The sequence below is a fragment of the Diadema antillarum genome, unplaced genomic scaffold, assembly GCF_040938485.1.
Source record: "Diadema antillarum isolate AM-2024a unplaced genomic scaffold, OU_Dant_1.0 seq00001057_RagTag, whole genome shotgun sequence".
Taxonomy (NCBI): Eukaryota; Metazoa; Echinodermata; class Echinoidea; order Diadematoida; family Diadematidae; genus Diadema; species Diadema antillarum.
This window is the reverse complement of record NW_027271885.1, coordinates 577,292-591,342: the sequence shown is the minus strand read 5'-3', so window position 1 is coordinate 591,342 and position 14,051 is coordinate 577,292. Positions and strand designations below refer to the sequence as shown.

Here is a 14,051-nt window from a genome sequence, read left to right as displayed (position 1 = left end):
ACCGTAGCGGTAAGGTCACTATTTTTGATAAAGTTGTCCTTGTAAACCTGGATGAGCACCAGACATATTGGTCCATTGAATGCTGTGTAAACTAATGGGAACAGAGACTAAATGTGGTCTTACATTTAAAGCGTAAGGGAACTTTACTGTCAATTTGCCTTATCACATGAGAACCTGGTGAGGAACAACTAAAGCTATGATTTGTCTCATGAATTAGCATGAATTGATTTATATAAATAAAAGAAAATGACTTACATGAATTCAGCCTTACAGCTTTGTACAGTAGATTATTTCATCCTCTATCCTTATGCAAAATTTTAAGGCAACCAGTCAAACAACAGTGGAGATCATGGGGGTGAGGGTGTCATAATAACGATAATAAACAATAACGAGACTAATAATACCCAGAGAGTACATGTACATTATATTAGGGTTAATGTCTATTGTGCATGTTTGGATTGTAAAAGATTGACTGTCTTAAGAACTGTAGAGGTTATTATAATTATTATTATTATTTTTTTTTTTTGGTGAGATTTGAGTGGTACTAGCAGAAGTCATAATTTTCATCATGCTTTGACTGTACTCTGATTGCTGTCTCCCATGCATTCAAGGTGGACACAATGAGTCATGGTGCGCCCCCTGCCTACCGGGCATGTACTGCCAGGGCTCTGGGAATCCTGACCCAACGGATTACTGCGATCCGGGCTGGTACTGCATCGGTGGTGCGTACGAAGCCCAGCCGATGGACCCCAGCTTTGGAGGCCGATGTCAAGCAGGTAAACTGACCAGCTGAGCTGGGGAAAGAGGAATGAGATTTCGACTCTTCGAAAGAAAAGAATACATGTACAAGTAAAAAAAGTTGAGCAACAGACCGATCGGACCTTGCAGCAAATCAGCCATTAACTGTGCTCACAGCAATTATATCTATCATACTTAATCCGTACATGTGTATGCATGGGAGAGCGAAGGTATGCCGGAGTTGCTGTCAGGTCACATCATTCTATAGGGATGGGATGGAATGGCTAAAAGAGAAATATGTTAAGTTGTATTTCATGATGTGCAGTCTGTGTTAAGTGAAAGATTTACCATTCATTTGGAGTTGACTATAGATACTCTACACAGTGGAAATACTATTGAGATGAAATTCTGGTTATTTTTTTTTTTTTTTTTCAATCATGCAGGATGTTGGATTTTAGCATTTTTTAAAGAATTTTACTCATTTAGAGTCATTTTAGGTTTTGTTTGTTGTTTTGTTGTTTTGTTTGGTATTGTACTGCATGACAGAGCAAAGTATGTTAATAGGATTTTAATTATTTGCATCAAAGTGCTAAATATTACAAGCATACAGTACCAATAGATGCAGTTGCTTCATAGTCAGTTCATACACGAAATAATGTCCTCTGACTCTTCTAACATTCAAATTCATATTGTACATCCCTGTCAAGGTGAATACTGCCCTCAAGGGGCATCTGCTCCCATCACATGTGACCCCGGATGGTACTGCCACAATGCCAGCCTGGACGCTCCGTTTGCCATGTGTGCTGCGGGTTACTACTGCAGCGGTGGATCCATCACTGGGACTCCTATGGGCAGTGGAGGTAAGATATAGTCAGTGGTGCTATTACCTCTTGTAGTATTTAGTACTGCATTGTTGTTGTTGTTTGTTTTTTACTAAAACTACAGCAGATTTTTTTTTTTTTTTTTTTTTTTTTTTTTTTTTTTTACATGAAATACGTTCAGATCTCCAAACCATACTGAATTTGAAGGAAAGAATCTGAATTTTGACAATTCCCAGGTCTTGTTTCAATAAGAGTTTCCTATATTTCTGGATAAGTTGACTGCACACTCCTACTGCTCTTTCTTTCCTACTTTTGAGCCAAATCTTCCCTATTTTCAGTCAGAAAGGTTGGGAGGTCTGTACTACCTTCCCCTTCCCCCCCCCCCCCCCCAAAAAAAAAAGATGAAAAAAAAAGTGTGTATTACCACACATCTAGCTGTAGAAAAGTTAAGAATACTGTATTTCCACCAGAAATATGCCTTTTGAGTCTTCAGAATACTGCAATGCTATTGATAGGGTTGGCATTTCTGGATGGTGATGATCATGGAAAGGATTGTTGGTAGCAAATACTGGTGTAAACGAATTAGGAATGGTCCTGACGCATATTGGTACAAGAATTCACTAGAGGTTGAAGATGATGAGGTGCTCTTTTGCGCAAAGGATGATTGTCCTAACTTTCAATTAACTATATTTTTTTTTCCAAAATAGCATTGATTTCATTTCCTTCAGTGCCAAATCAGTACAAGGGCAACTTGGAGATGTACACTGGATGTACAATGAAGGAGGCATGGCACCAAAAAGCACAGCTGGTATCGGGCACACCTAACAATACAAAATATTTACAGATACGTATTAAACGATGACTGCATTTCTTGTTAACCTCTGCAGGAGACCGGTGCAGCCCGGGTCACTACTGTGTGGAGGGGAGCCCCTCGGAGGTGGCCTGTCCACCGGGTACCTACCAGCCCAGTCAGCTGGCCCAGAACATCACCTACTGTCTGGACTGCCTCGCTGGCAAGTACTGCAACGAGAGCGGGCTAGCCCAGCCAGAAGGAAACTGCAGTGCAGGTGAGGACCACTTACACTGCTGTGATACAATAAGGAATAGAGGCTTTAGGCCTCAGCACACCGATCACAGTAGCAGCAACAGTCCAGTTTTTTGCTGTGGTGATCCAAAAAGAACCATGTGTGGACCTGTTTAAAAATCAATCATTTTGATACAAAATTACCAATTTGTTTTACTCTTATGTCAAAATCAGAAGCAGCAAAGTCACCAGATGAATATTTATTTTGTAACAAAATTAGCAGCGGAGACGTGATATTATAACATAATCAGACTGACATGGTTCCTTTTGGCGCACCATAGCAACATGCCAGACCATTTCGGTTACCGTGCTCGGGTGTGCCGGGGGCTTTACATTGATGCCATGTGTATCTGTAGTCCTTGAAGGGACTGTTGTTAGGTCAAAGAAGACTCTAGAAGAAGGGAGGCGACATTGGAAGAGTGTAAGAAAGGCATATGGTAACAGTCGCAGGGCAGCAGTTAGCTTTAAGCAGAGGTTGCACTGCCTTTAATATTCATATATATATCTCTTTCTCATTTTACATCACAATGCAAACTTTCAGACAACACATGATGTCATATAATTCTGTCAATGTGTAATGTGCAGAGATGTGAACTTGTGGTGTTCTATGCCTGAGGAAGAAAGAAGCTGTGGTGGTCAATATACTGTATACGCCGAATATTTCGCAAGGTTTTTATTTTCACGAATTTCGCGAGTTGGGTGCTGTTTGCTAAATTCAAGAAACGCGAAAACATCGACTCTGATCCCGATGTGAAAATGATGGCGAAAATTTAGACTCGCGAAATATATGACGTATACAGTACTGTATGTAGAGTGATTCATGAGAAAGCTGCAGTGTATGGGGCAACATTCCTTTATGCTTGCACTGAAAGCACAATTCTGTTATCAGTCATATTTTCTCTCTGGTACATGCCCTTAACATAGTCCTTAATATTGACCTTCCTCCTTTGTTCCTTGTAGGTTTCTATTGCCCTGGGGGACAGACCATTCCAACTCCCAACGAATACCGCTGTCGCCCCGGTTACTACTGCGAGGAAGGTGTCGCCGAGGAGCATGCCTGTCCCGCGGGAACATACCAGGACGAGCCACAACGCTGGGACTGCAAGACCTGTCCCGCCAGCTTCTACTGTGATGACACCAACGGCCCCATCGTCAACTACACCTCATACATATGCCCTGAAGGTTGGAGACCCATTGATGCTTATCACCGTATATTTAGAATCAAATTCTTTGTTTAATATGCTTTTATGTCACTCTGTAGTTGGTCTTTCCATTTTACTCAAGCTACATTGCTGTTTTTTTTTATTATCTTCACTCTGTTTTCTTGAATGTGGGGATGGGGATGATTGTTTGTTCTTCTTGTAGTGTTTGTGCCTTTCCACATATAATGTATCCATGTTAAAACACAAATTCTCCCATCTGGCTATTTCTGATGCAGAGGTCTTTAAGTAATTGACTACAAGTCTTTGGGAGTATTTTTGTCTGACAAACTATTGCGGTAGATGTGTGAAGGAATTGTATGAAAGTGCTCTCTTTGCTGCTACTGAAAATCAGTTTTTGGTCTATGGCCAGTTTCTACTTGTAAGGTGATAAAAATGATTCTAACCCACTTAGAGCTTTTGTTTTGCTGTAAAGAAAGATGATAAGCAACTTATATTATATCTTCAGTATAAGCTAAAAATGGTATGATTATGCTCTCAGAATCCAAATGATACCTTGATGGTGGGAACTATTGTACTGTACAATAAAAGAGGGCTGCTGTTTTCCATGCAGGATGTAGTAAACTCAATGCAGAATCTGTTACTTCTGAGGATTTAAATCAAAAGATTCATGTTTCCTGTCTGAACCATGTACTCACAGATATTTTGTGAAACCATGGAGAGATAATGAAATGATGTTTCAGTCTTTCTAACTTTTTTGTGTGATTCTTCCCGAAATTTATCTTGCTATGATATATCCAACACTTTGTTTTTGTTTCATATTCCAGGCCACTATTGTCCAGAAGGCACCAGGGCCGCTACGTACTACAAATGCCCTGTCGGCACCTTCAATAACATTACGGGTATCAGCAACCAATCAGAATGCTCGGATTGTCTCGGAGGTTACTACTGTGGAGAGCCCGGCCTGACGTACCCGCGCACGCTCTGCGCTGCAGGATACTACTGTCGCCGTGCCTCCCGAAGTGCCACGCCAGACCAGGGCAACGACGCAGACGAGTGTCCCGTGGGTCACTACTGCCCAGAGGGTACCACGGAACCCGTGGCATGCCCTCTTGGTACCTTCAGCAACAACACTGGGCTTATGAATGTCACCGAGTGTGAATACTGCACACCAGGTGAGTTACTCCATGTCTCTTGTCATCCCTTCTTTCAAGTTACTTGGTTCCACTAAAGAACACTACACTGTAACTGTTTTTGCAAAGTTACCGATTCGGAAGTATGGTTCATGGCACAATTTAAAGAGTTACTATTGCGAATCTTGAAATCATCATAATTGACAAATGTGATAGCATTGAGATTATCTACAGATACTGTGTACATCATATGTCCATCTGCTATTCTAGGAGAGTTTGTAAACAAAAGTGGCACAACCTTTTTGTCACACAAATGTAAATTTATAATGACAACACAAATGTGCTGTATTTGTTTTGGTTTGAATAACAGCAATCTGTCTTCCTATTTACAAGTAACCATTCAGACTTTTTCTGGTCTTCAGAAAATATTTAATTTGATAAATCCTGCCTTTAATAACAACCCTTTGTTGCCAATTTTACTTTATCTTCATCTTGCAAAGGATATTACTGTGATGTGACTGCCCTCACTGAACCAGTCGCGCAGTGCACCATGGGATTCTATTGCGAGCAAGGTTCGGACAACCAGGAGCAGTACGTGTGTCCGGCGGGCCGCTACTGCCCGGTGGGGACGTCTGTGCCCTTCAGGTGTCCAGCGGGGACGTTCTCCAACGACACGAGACTCAGCGAGGAGGCAGAGTGTAGGAACTGTACGGCTGGCTTCTACTGTCAGCAGACCGGATTGACGGAGGAGGAAAGCCCCTGTACTGCTGGCTACTACTGCCCTGAAGGTACTGTAGGAGTGATAACCAGCTGCTTGTAGTAAACACTGATATTTAACGATAATGATGATAATAACAATAGATAACATTTGTACCTTACAATAACTTTATTTGGCACTTTGTTCGTAATACAGGCATTTTTAAGTGCATTAATACAGAACCAAAAAATTTGATTAACCTGTTGAGGACAGCCTGATTTTGCTACAACATGCATTTCCCATAGACACCTGTCCGAGTGTACTCAGGACCAGTCTTCAACAGATTAAGATACAAAATTTATTTACAAACATCCTGATGTGTATATAGCAACAGAAAAAAAAAAATAATAAGATTGATGGAATAAGTGAGTTTTGAGATTTGACTTAAGATTGTTTAAACTTTCAGTGTTTCGGATATGCAAGAGCACTTTGTTCCCCCCAAAATGGAGCAATAAAAAATAAGCCCTATTTACATCTTGGGTAATAGTGCAAGACATGTACAAGCTTCAGTCTCCTGCCCCTGTTCATGCATTACATGTGGTCATGATATTGACAGGGTAATTTGATCATGTAATTTTCTACCCCCACACGATCATAGGATCGTCCATCCCGGCCCCCATCGAGTGCCCCATCGGTCTTCACTGCCCGCTGGGTTCGGCCGAACCCAAGGCCTGTGCCTCGGGGTCCTACACCAACAGGACCACCCAGTCCTCCTGCCAGATATGCCCTCAAGGGTGAGTCTGACAGTCATGGGGAAGATTCCTCCAAAAATTACGCTCTTTTGTCTGAACATCTTCATTACTGCTGTGTCTAATTAAGATGTGTCCTGACAAAGCCTTGTAGCTTCTTAAGACTACACTTTGAATCTTGCCTGTCACCTTTTGCCTGGAGTGTTGTGATTTTTTTTATTTATTTAGTAATACTTATTTATTCAATGCCATCTAGTATGTATTTATCTTTTTTTTTTTTTTTTGGAGGGGGAGGGGCTTACTTCTGCATGCTTTGCTAATGCGCTTTGCTCACTTCTTTTACTTCACAATAATCTCCCTGATTCTACATATCAAATGTTGGCAGCTCTGATTACATTGAGAGTGATGATGGGAAGAAGGATGTGAATAAGATGAAGAATGAAGATAAAACGTCAAATGTAAACTAAGATGAAGGAAAAAGAAGAGGTGGAGGAGGAGGAGGAGGAAGAAGAGGAAGAGATAGAAAACTAAGATAGGAAACTAAGAAACTAAGATTTGGAAAAGAAACACAAGAAGAATTGAGATGAAGAATGTGACTACTGAGTTCTCATCTTTCTGCACCAGGAGTGTCACTGTGTGATAGATACTGTATGTCAGAAAATTTCACAACTATTATTGCCCCATGTGTAGATATGTGTTACCAACTTGTTAGTTACTAATATCATTTTTATCACTTGGTTATCACTGTCATTATTCCATCATATTCATGTTTTACTGTCATAAATTATAATTGTTTCAAGCATTGATATCCCTAGTACATACACTGTACATTTGTAGTAGTAGTATAATACACGACTTGTTGTGTATTATAGAGCGATATTAGTCAGGTGGCATTTCCTTTGAACGAGGCACATAAGAAAGAGCTAAACTGAATGTTGTGAGAACTCTCCCATGAAATGCCTCTTTTTGATGACTTGTGCCATCGTATGATAACATACTAGGTTCTACTGTCTACCTGAGAACGAGACTCTCGGACACCCTGACCTGGAAGCAGGCTACGCGGACTGTCCGGCGGGTTATTACTGTCCGACGGGGACCGGTCTGGACTGGATGCCCTGTCCGGCCGGGACGTACAGTGACCAGACAAACCTGTACATGGTGAGTTAGATGATCCATGAATGGCATTATTCAAGTAAAACATCTCAGAAACTTGAAATTGAGAACAAGAAGGACATGCACACTCCCAAGGATGAATGGATGTAGCACCCTTCTTCCTCTGATGAGACAAGGGTTTAATGGGATAATGCATAGTTACTGTTCTCACTGACATGTATGCTGCACTTCAGAATCAGGAGAGCAGCATTCATACACAATTCAACTTTTATTTCCCCATGACAACACAATCATTCATAGCCTTGAATTACCTTTATGACTTGGCCTAATCTTCTCTCTGTGCAGTGTAGATTAGGGCAATATTATATAAAATCAGAGACACCACATTCTTATCTGAAGTATCTTATTTTTATGTCGATGTTTTGAGGGTTACATTGCTAGCAGCCAATTCCAAAGCTGTGTACTTAAGCTACATGTTGTATGAATTGATTGACACTTTCTTAGGTGCATTTATACAATGTAGTCCTCTTTATGAACAAGTCAGTGTCAGCCTAAGATGTCTTTTATTTTAAAGTTATATGATGTGTTGTTGTCTTTATTGTAATAGATCTGTTACAAGTATTCAAAAGGAAAGCTTAATGTATACCACAAAATGAGCATCGTTTTTTCCTGACTACATTCTTTCGTTCTTATTCTCTCCCTGTTAAAGATTGAGCAGTGTACCGACTGTCCTTCCGGCACCTTCTGCCCCGATGCCGCCGCAACCAACTTCACGAACCTCTGCCACGAGGGATACTGGTGCAACTCCGGTGTGGACCGCGGCACCCCGCACACGCCCGGCAACAACGAGACCTACAACGACACCTGCCCTCTCCTAGGAGGCTATACCGGTGTTGGAGGGGTGTGCCCCAGGGGTCACCGATGCCCGGAGGGGGTGGGGCTCCCCATCGGATGCAATGAAGGAACGTACCAGGACAATGAGGGTCAAGGAGAGTGCAAGGAATGTCCAGAAGGTACAGCACGAGGGCGCTATCATTTCTAACTTGAGTTAGATGGACTCTTCAAGCTTTTTTTTCTTTGTGTGTGTGTGTGTGTGTGTGTGTGTGTGTGTGTGTGTGTGTGTGTGTGTGTGTGTGTGTGTCTTTAGAGCGTCGATGCTGGTTTACTACATGTGGCTGTGCATCAGGCAGATTGTACAGTACTGGTCAATCATTGTAGGTTGTGACTTTTTTTGACCTACCAATACTTGTATTTGGTGGCAAAAGAAACAAACAAACTAGCCAACATCATGTTTGAGCCTGCACCTCAAAGTGGTCAATAACAATCAATGTATGATTGAATGATAGAGATTTTCTTGTTATTGTTGTTGTTGTTCCTTGAGCGTTACTGTTCCATGTGTATTTTTGAAACTTGCTTGTTACATCAGTGAAACTTTCACCCTAGATTTTGATATGTGTGTGTTTTGTTTTTTTTGCTTTGATAACTGATGATTTCTCTAGCGGCTGCTCATCGTAAAAATTTAGATTTGCTGTGAGGAGTGTTTGGTAAAGAACTACAATTGAACACTGTAAGCCAAATTTACAATCATACACACAGTGGGTTACTAACTAAAGTACATTTATTAGGGCCTATGGAGCTGTATTATTTCTGACCGCTTGACAGTCATTCTACACTTACTTTTGATATTTTCACTCAATGCAGGCTTCTTCTGTCCAGCGAACTCCACGGACTACCAGTACAACATCTGTCCAGCCGGCTACTACTGTCCTAACGGCACAGAGCACGGTCAGCAGTTCCCGTGCTGGCCGGGCACTTACAACAACGCCACCGGTCAGACGAGCAACTCCTCCTGCCTGCCCTGTCTGGGAGGCATGTACTGCATGGGATACCACAATGAGTGGCCTACCAGCAACTGCAGGTACTGAGTTATGTGTCAGTGGACTTTGGAGGTAGAGGGAGAAGTGATGCGGTGGTTGCCATGGTTACTTTCATTAGGAAGATGTTATTGCTAATTGGCATTGAATGTCAGATAGATTCAAAGGTTGTAGAAAAAAAAAAGATACGTAGAGTGATGCTTTATATTTAAACTATATTTCAAGATAAGTCACACTGTATGTCCCATGTTGCTTATTTAGTCTCAGTGATGAATATACCAATTTTCACCTATTCAGTCTCACTGAAAAATGTGTTTAACTGTCATAGCCTTTCCATGATGTATAATTGTATAGCCCCCAAACGGTTACATGTCTTAGTGACAATTACTGCGATAAAGATGTCGCTGATTCTGTTAAGTTTTTCTATGCCACGTGTCTTTCAAGATTCTCTATGCCCTTTTTTAATCCCAGTGATGGCTGGTACTGTATGTCCGGAGCCTCGAGTCCAATGCCGTCTGACCCCAGCATCGGAGGTCGCTGCCAGGCTGGTCAGTACTGCCCAGGTGGCTCGGAGCTGCCCACCGACTGCGACCCCGGGATGTACTGTCACCGGGCGGGGCTTGCTCTGCCCCAGCTGGAGTGTCATCCAGGTGAGAGGGCGGAGCCCCAGGAGGTGCAGGGTGACACCAGTGGTGTCCTGGAGTAAACAGAAAGAGGGCATCACTGGTAGTCAGTGAGACAGTAAAGATACCATTTTTAGTTTTGTTTGTTTGTTGTTTGTTTGTTTCATTTCCACCTGAGAAGATGGCTGGATAGTCCATATTCATCTGCATGAGCTGGTCTTCCATGGGGTCCAGCTGGATGTTACGTACAAAACTGGTGTAGGTGGGACCACTTCACCTTTGTGATGAATAAATGAAGCTGGATCTTATATGTGCATGAGTTGTAAAGCAGTACGTGTAAAATGATAGGGACTGACAATATTGTGAAATTATTTCGAGAGAAATTTTGCGCCAGCATTGATAAAATATGGTGGATGGTATGCAAAATCGTTCCATCTGGACTTATTTGATGAACACATTGACCTAATTTTTAAATTTTTTATCATGTTTTTTTTCTTTCTGAAGGGTACTACTGTATCAGTGGTGCATCCATAGGTAACCCTACAGACAACATTACAGGCAATGTCTGCCCCGAAGGATACTACTGCCCACAAGGCAGCTACTCTCCCACAGCTTGTGACATGGGCTACTACCTGGATGCCACGGAGCAGTCTGAGCTTTCCAGCTGCAAGAACTGCACCGAGGGTAAGTAGTGAAAGCCCTTGTGTGCTTTTAAGCATATCTGTAGCCTGAAATCTCAATTTTAGAGATGAAAGAACATGTTCTCAGTACCCTAGTGAAGGTTTCTTGCTCATTACAAAAAGCACCCATAACTGAGAAATGTTTATTTCAATTTTATTCTATTTTAATTCCGCGTGCGACCATCTGTCCTGCATTAGTAGTGAGTTTGCTTAATAGTACCCCTACAAAGCCCTTTGTCTGCAAACGTCTTTATCGAATGCTTCTTATTGATATCGCCTCGATTATACAACATAGGTACGCCTACACATAACGTGCGAACGTCTGAGAGTTCGAAAAGCAATAACAAACATCAAAGTTCTTGCACAGAAAGTCATCAAACTGCACAGTCAGAAACATTAGATAAGTAGTTTTAGATCAAGGTGCCTGTTCTTTGCGGTGTTTGGGAACTGACCTTTTTAATTCAATATCTCTGTATTGGAGCAACCCCACATTTTCAGATTTCTCAGAGATTTTAAGCATACATCACAACAAACTACGATGTCAGAAAATATGAGATTTTTGTGTTTACACGTAGACACACAGAAAACCCCAAATCCTGTATGTATACACTGTCCAAAGTCCCTAGTTGACAAAGTGTTTAGCCTTGAGGTTCTTATGTACATTGTACATGTACATGTATGTATGTCACTGCCCTGCAGATTGTATACTTTGTGGCATATGAAGTGTCTATTCTCTCATGTCACCTTGTGTTTTTATTTGAAGGAATGTATTGCGGAGAGGAGGGATTACCATCACCTACTGCCGACTGCCAACAGGGATACTACTGTCCCCAGGGGCAGACCGTGGCTACTCCGCCAGACTACGCCTGCCCCGAGGGCCACTTCTGCGAGACCGGTAGTGCCGTCCCGACGCCGTGTCCGTCAGGGACCTTCCAGGACACTCCGGGCCGGTGGACGTGCAAGACTTGTCCCGAGGGATTCTACTGCAATGCAACCATCGGCCCAGTGGTGTGGTATGGGTCTTACATCTGTCCCAGCGGCTACTACTGTCCGAACGGCACGGAGTACGCAGAGCAGTTCCCTTGTCCATATGGAACTTTCAACAATCTCACAGGTATAAAGCAAGATAGATCGTACTGACTATAACTGCCAATTATATTTTTACACCTACAAACTAATGTCACTACTTAAACATGATTACAGTAAATCATGTCCTAGTTTCATACAAAGCCCCCCTTTTATGTCAGAACCAAATAAACTTTTTCTTAATCTCAGGTGGTTCAGAAAGTGTTAGATAAAGTATATGCTATCAAAGGGCTGTACTAATCTCATATGTAATGAAAAGTCCAAAATTTTGAGTGACACTATCATGAGATTTGATTGATTGTAAGATTTGTTTTAAGCACAACACAATGGCTAATAGCCTTTGTCTTTTTCTTTATGCTGTTGGAACCAACATTTTAAACCACCTGTTTTTTTGTTTTGTGTGTGTAGATCCATACTGTATTTATTAATGGAGAAATTACTTAGCATATTATTGAATATTTTGATATTTCATATGTAATTAGACGTGATGTAGTGTGGCAAGTGGTGTAAAAAGACATATTATAATGCAAACAGCTGCGAAACACTTTCTGGGTTTTTTTCTGCTCCCAGCAGCAGTGTTGATATTGATTCCATACAAATCTACTTTCAGTAGACCTGCTGGTGATTTACTTTATCACTCTCTGATATTTCTGGTAGGCATACCATCTGAAGACGACTGCACACCTTGTACCGGAGGCTATGCCTGTGATCAGACGGGTCTCTCCTATCCTCCAGTTCTGTGTGCCGCTGGTTACTTCTGCCGACGAGGATCCAACATCACCACACCGACATATGGTGAGGGGGAGAATCTCTTCCCTATTCATCCGTCCATTGTCCCTGATTCTTTGTGAAGATTCAATATTATACCCCATTATAAGCCAGTTCATACATTGTAACTTCCGTGAGATAAAGCGTCTGTGATGCAATGATTATTCTTGAAATCCTTACAAATGTTGCTCTCCAGCTAGTGCACCTGAGAGTGACAAAGTGTTCAATAAAGACCATTATTTGGCAATATTATTAGAGAAACTTTGTTAATTCATTCAAGTACAAAGCAATTGCGTGTATATGGATGCTTTTGCAGGTGTTCAATGACCGAGCATTTTGGTCATATGGTCTATGCAAGTTCATTCAGTGTTTAAACATGAAACTCATGAATATTTACGTTGGACAAGCTCACTACATGTATTATTTCACCTTGAAAAAAAAACATTAAAGTGAAGTGCCTATTGAACCAAGTGAGAAAAAAAGAAAGCTAATTTGTACCTTCCAAGCTGCACATGATTCTGTATGAACTTATACAATTATTATATAATTGTACAAAATTGTAGGCACAGTTTTGTCATGCTGGATTGTGCTCAATAACTATGTAACTACAATGTAATATGAGATTACTGCTCAAGGTTTAACAATGGAGAATAAAGCAAATCTTCAAAGGGTGAATACTTTCCATGAACTCTTTGGGATTCTCCCACCTGCAGTAAAATGCAATCTTGAAATGGGTCCACTCTGTACTGGGAATTCATTGCAGTGTATATTGTGACACTGCCACCAACTATTGTAAATGCCAGACAGATGGGGATGGTATACATGTACGTGTAGTATTGGTAGGGATGAGGATTGTGCTTTTAACTCTTTGTGAGATACCAAGAAACCACTTATGCAGAATAGTACAGAGCATACCATTCTAAGAGGAATTCAAATTCTATTTGATGAAAATTGGTTTTGGAATGGCTGAGACATCCAAAAACAAGGTGAAACAAAGTAATCGTAATTAAAGGTGGGTCCCACCTTTTATTAGGATTACTCTGTTTTTGGTATCTCAGCCAATTCTAAACCAATTTTCATCAAATAGATGTTGACTTCCACTTGGAATTACATGCTCTTTCATATTTTATAAGGGGTTTCTCATTATCTAACCCCAGAATGTTAGAAACCTGAAGTTAGGTCTCAACCAAAACTATATTGTATGCGATCCCTTGAAGGGACAGTGTGTGTCAACAGTGTGTAGTGCTGTGTGGACATGATGGTCAAGGGCATTTCTATTAATTTGTCGTATCAATAGATGACTTCAACAACGAGTGTCCAGCGGGCTCATACTGCCCAGAAGGGACGGACAGCCCTATCCACTGTCCAGAGGGCTACTTCAGTCCAAACATCAAGCTTCAGTCAGTGGAAGAATGTCTTAACTGCACAGAAGGGTACTTCTGCAATCAGACTGGTAAGTTTCAAATTCATGTAATCTGATTTGCTACATATTGTATATCGTTGTGTACCTGGAAGAATGATGCTA

General features: G+C 41.4%; 1 protein-coding gene across 1 annotated transcript in view; it reads left to right on the top strand.

The window, feature by feature from the left end:
- Positions 1-14,051, top strand: part of LOC139743198 (uncharacterized) — a 151,072-nt gene that overhangs the window by 65,604 nt on the left and 71,417 nt on the right. Inside the window, exons 60-73 of the mRNA XM_071653697.1 lie at positions 612-776; positions 1,446-1,598; positions 2,447-2,626; positions 3,604-3,825; positions 4,631-4,978; positions 5,437-5,724; positions 6,292-6,427; positions 7,384-7,540; positions 8,205-8,508; positions 9,197-9,413; positions 10,591-10,676; positions 11,436-11,786; positions 12,416-12,553; positions 13,824-13,979. Of these exons, the coding sequence (XP_071509798.1) occupies positions 612-776; positions 1,446-1,598; positions 2,447-2,626; positions 3,604-3,825; positions 4,631-4,978; positions 5,437-5,724; positions 6,292-6,427; positions 7,384-7,540; positions 8,205-8,508; positions 9,197-9,413; positions 10,591-10,676; positions 11,436-11,786; positions 12,416-12,553; positions 13,824-13,979 (2,901 nt within the window). The remainder of the gene's footprint in view (positions 1-611; positions 777-1,445; positions 1,599-2,446; positions 2,627-3,603; positions 3,826-4,630; positions 4,979-5,436; positions 5,725-6,291; positions 6,428-7,383; positions 7,541-8,204; positions 8,509-9,196; positions 9,414-10,590; positions 10,677-11,435; positions 11,787-12,415; positions 12,554-13,823; positions 13,980-14,051) is intronic.